This window comes from Cynocephalus volans, chromosome 2 (genome assembly GCF_027409185.1).
Source record: "Cynocephalus volans isolate mCynVol1 chromosome 2, mCynVol1.pri, whole genome shotgun sequence".
Classification (NCBI taxonomy): domain Eukaryota; kingdom Metazoa; phylum Chordata; class Mammalia; order Dermoptera; family Cynocephalidae; genus Cynocephalus; species Cynocephalus volans.
Window position 1 is genome coordinate 104,948,723 of NC_084461.1, and position 4,678 is coordinate 104,953,400.

The 4,678-nt window shown below is 50.3% G+C and overlaps 1 protein-coding gene across 1 annotated transcript; it reads left to right on the plus strand.

Moving 5' to 3' along the window:
• The first annotated feature begins 519 nt into the window (after positions 1 to 519).
• On the plus strand, positions 520 to 4,285 carry FAM170A (family with sequence similarity 170 member A). The gene is made up of 3 exons (XM_063087621.1): positions 520 to 589; positions 2,414 to 2,554; positions 3,510 to 4,285. The coding sequence occupies exons 1-3, from the start codon at positions 520 to 522 to the stop codon at positions 4,283 to 4,285; spliced, it is 987 nt and encodes a 328-aa protein (XP_062943691.1).
• The last annotated feature ends 393 nt before the right edge of the window (positions 4,286 to 4,678 follow it).

Consider the following 4,678-nt stretch of genomic DNA (forward strand, 5'->3'; position numbering starts at 1 on the left):
CTTGCCATACCCCTCCTCTGAGCAGCAAACACAGAGCCTCCTACCTGCTCGAGTGCAGAAGGGAAAGGGTGAAATAAAGGGAGAAAAGAAAAAAAAAATTAAACAGAAACATGTTAACATCTAAAAATATTCTGCCACATTTGAAAGACGAGAGAGTTGAATTCATTAGAGAGGTTCCATTGGGAAAAAGGAATTGTTCTTGAAAATGGGGTCTCGGCAGTTGCAGAGCCTGTGTTGGATGTAGGTCCATAGAATGCTCTGATGTCATCACTGAGGTCAGAGAATCCTGCTGTGGGCCTGGTGACCTCTGAACTTTAACAGCCCTTCAGTGTGGTGAGCACCGGGCAGTGCTGCTGGTTCAGCAAGTGGTCTGAGTTCTTCAGCCATTTGGGAGACTCAACTATTTTTATTTGTATTGAATCATTTTAACAGATTTCCCAAGAGCCAAAGAGGACCAACCCATAGGGAAAAGGGGGAGCTGGACAAAAAGCATCTTCTAGGGACTCTTCTAGCTGATAAATGAAACGGCGACAAAAGAGGAAACATCTGGAAAATGAAGAGTCCCAGGAAACTGCTGGGAAGGGAGGAGGTATGTGCTGGGCAACTTGTCTGGGGCATGAGGGTTGCGGGCCAGCCTGAGCCTTCTGTAGGAAGGAGGGGTTGAGGAGGAAGGAAGGGAGAGGCTGGCACCAGCTGATGCTGCCATGCCCATCCCAAGGTACCAGTGGTGTGAGACGGCTCAGAAAGTCCAGGTGCTCCTGGCAGATAGAGTCAGTCCTGCTGGTCTGAGAACTTCTCTCTGGGGCTGCTGGTACCTAGAGCTATGTCAGATGCCTGGCAGGCCAGGCTCCCACTTGCACAGATTCAGAGATGCAGCTTTTCTAAGTCTCTGCATTCTTTTATTCTCTTTATTTGCTCTTTCCCTGAGGTCTCTGAGTGGGGGGTGTGAAGGGTGCTGATAGAAACTATGAGTTGCACTGTCCCTTTTAGCACAGAGGAAAGAGTAGCCCAGTAAGTTAAAGGCTTCATTGAAAAAGATCTTGAGAAGTGAAATGCTTGTTAGAAAGTAGATTAAGAGTTTGTCTAGAGATGGTGTCATACTGAAACCATGGAGATTTTATTTCTTCAGCAGGAAGAATTTTATGAATTATCCATTGGAGTTTGAATCCGCAGGTGTGAGGCTTCCCAGAGGAAGTGCAGGGGAGGGGAAGGACCTTCCAGGGACTGAATCCCTGATAGATGGGGGTGAGAAATGTTGTCAGGACTGTGGGGAAGCAGAGAACACTGAGAGCTGACAATTTACTTCCCAGGCTGCATGATAACTGCATGTATTAAATGAGAACAAGTGTCTTTCCCTGAGAGGGGGGTGGTCCCATGCAGAAGGTGGGGCAGAATGGAGCCTACCCCAGAGATCCAGCTGGAGGCTTCTCCCCAGATGAGAGTCTCAGGGTCCTGGAGACGGTAGGATGAGCCCTGGGAATGGAGGCCTGAAGAGCAGACGGATTTCCAGGCAGGGGCTGGGGCAGGAAGGGGAAGGCAATGGTTTCCCGATCCCCCAGCCACTCTTACATTTTAGAATGTTGTGTTTGTGTGTGTGTCTTCAGCTCTCACACAAGCACAGCCACCTTAAACTATCTCTAAATACCTTTATGAGAACAAGTCACATGTCATACATGCCATATCTGTAACACATTGTATAGCAATGTGAGGCCCGCTTTCTACAAACCACAACAAAACACAGATTCACCAACACCTCCTTATTAGGGTTGCCAGATAAAATACAGGATGTCCAATTAAACGAATTCAGATAAACCACAAATAATATTTTGGTATGAGTAATGTCTCAAATATTGCATGGGACATACTTACACTAAAAAATTATTTAAAATTTATTTGAAATTCAAATTTAACTGGACATCAGGTATTTTTGTTTGCTAAATCTGGCGAACCTATATAGTCACCATGAGCTAACATATTATATACTTATGTATTTCTGGTTAGCATCTTTCTTCCCCTACTAGAATGGAAGGTCCAATTAGAAGAGGGACTTTGTTTTATTCAGTATTCCCTGAGCCTAGAATAGTGAAATAGTGAATGATGCACTAAACATGAATGAAACTACCATATTCAACACACTGATCCCACACTTGTCAAAGGCTACCTGACACATCACTCTTACACTTCAGACATATTCACAGTCACCACACAGGCCTACATTCCTAAAAAGACAGTAAGAAACTAACTGTTGGCTGTAATTAAATACTGGACTATCCACCAGGAGCCAGACTCTAAGCCGTGTGTATTCACCACACCTGAAATATATCAGGCACTCAGTAAATGTTTGTTGGATTAATGAATGATGCACAAACATGCCCAACCCACCATATCTCTGTGCCTTTCTTACCTTTCTCAGGAATCTCAAAGTCACAAGAGGATGTCCCTCAGCCTGGATCCACTGGACCGGCCAAAGCCTGGAACCTAGGGTTAGGGGAGGTCTCCTCTGCCTCTGAATATTTCTCCTGTGTTTCTTCTCCGCGAAAGCTCATCCATAGTGGTAAGGGTGCAGGGTTCCTTGGGTGTGAGACTCTGGGTATGGGGTTCCATAGACTCTGTAGGTGTGGGGCTCCTTGAGTGTGGGTTTTCTCGGGTTGGGTCTCCTTGGGTGTGAGATTTTTGGGGTATGAGATTTTGGGTATGGGCTCCTTGAATTGGGGCTCCTGGGTGTGGGGCTCCTTGGGTGTGTGGCTCCTTGGGTGCAGTGTGGAAGGCACATAGATCCAAGCATGAGGCTGAGAGGAAACCCAGGACAGTAGGAGGGGATCAAGGCTCTGCAAAGGAGCCTGGGCAGGATGACACAGCTGTTGGTGGAGCACGGATGTGTGCTCAGTGTGGGAGAGCAGGAGCTCTGGCATGATTATGGTGGGCAGTCAGGGAGCAGGGGCTAGAAAGCTTGGGGTGTGGAGCACAGGGACTAGATTAAGCACCTTCAGAGGAACTATGAGGGCTCTGTCTTTGTCTTCCAGAGAAGAACTGAGTTCCTTGGCACAGGCCTCCCGCACTGCAGTGGGACCACCCAGTTCAGGCCCACACACCTCACACACGCAGCCATCCTCCACACGGATGCATTCTTAGCACACACACCAAACCCACACGCATGACCGCAGTGCCGTTCTCCTACACCACTCCCACATTCCACAAAGAACACACCAGTGTTGTCACAAACTCACATCCTCACGGCACACGCACCCTGCCAACATTCCACATGTGCTACAGCCCTCGCCACCGTGCTCCCCACCCTTGTGTACAGAAACCCACAAATGACACCAGATACACTATCCCACAATCTGAACAACAAATGCCAAGCTCATGACACAACGGCCTCACACCACAGTCCCTCTCTCCTACACTACACCACGCTCTCTCTCCGTCCTACACACAGACTCGACCTCTGTTCCCTCAGCTTCCCGCAGGCCCCTGCATGATCTCATGTTTCTAATTTCCTTTCCCAGGAATCCAGACCTTACATCGAGACAGCCCCCAGCCTAGATCACCCCTGGCCCAGGCTGAGGAGCAGGGGAGGACTCCGGCCCCCTCACAACACGCCTCCTTCTCGTCCCGTTCATCCTACAAGACCTGTGTGTCCTCTCAGTATGTAAACAAAGAGAAAAGGGGCATGAAAATATACTACATGCAGGTACAGATGAAAAAAGGTGTGGCCGTCTCCTGGGAGACAGAGGAACCCTCAGAGTCCCTAGAAAAGCAGCCGAGGTTGGAAGAAGTGACGCTTCCCGAGGACGTGCGGGTAGGTACTGCCCCCTCTGATGTGTCCACCAGAAACCTCCTGACCGACAGTGAGCCCAGCGGGGAGGAGAAAGAGCATGAGGAAAAGGCAGAGTCAGACAGCCTGCCGGGGTCGCCCGCAGTCGAGGAGAGACCCAGGGCCAAGACGCCTGACTGGCTGGTGACCGTGGAGCGTGGCTTCAGGTGCATGGCCTGCTGCCGAGTCTTCCCCACCGTGGATGTCCTCCAGAAGCACGTGCAGCACGGGGTCAGGGAGGGCTTCAGCTGCCACGTCTTTCATCTCACCATGGCTCAGCTGACAGGCCGTGTGGAATCAGAGAGCACCCAGGAGGAGGATGAGGAGGAAGAGTCCGAGGAGGAGGAAGAGAAGCAAGAAGGAAAGGAGAGCCAGGAGGAGCCGCCCACAGGGGAAGACTCTGGCCCGAAGAGGCCCTGGAGCCAGTGTCCAGGATGTGTGTTTCACCCTGCAGAGGACAGGAAGTGAGCAGGGGCCGGGTCTGTGAGGGGGCTCTGCCTTCTCCGAGCCGGGACTGTCTCTCCAACCCAGGCTCAGGCCTCCATAAAGGGGAGTGGGGGCTTTATCAGCTCAGCGAAGAACAGAAGGGGGGATAGCTGGGCCTCCTGCTTCTTACCCAGACATCTGAGAAAGTCACGACTGTAAGTTGGGATTTATCCTCATCTTTCCAGCTCCTGCAGGAAGTTCTGAGAATTTCTAAGGGCTGACAGAGCTCCTTTCCTTGTGAACTAAGTGGTGTCTTTCTCTGTTTTGGTTTCTACACAGCAACTGAGATGCATGGGCCAGAAGATCCTGGAAGATGACGTGGCCTTCTCTTAGGAGAGGTAAGGCTTGGGACTGGCACTTTTCTGAGGCTACGTC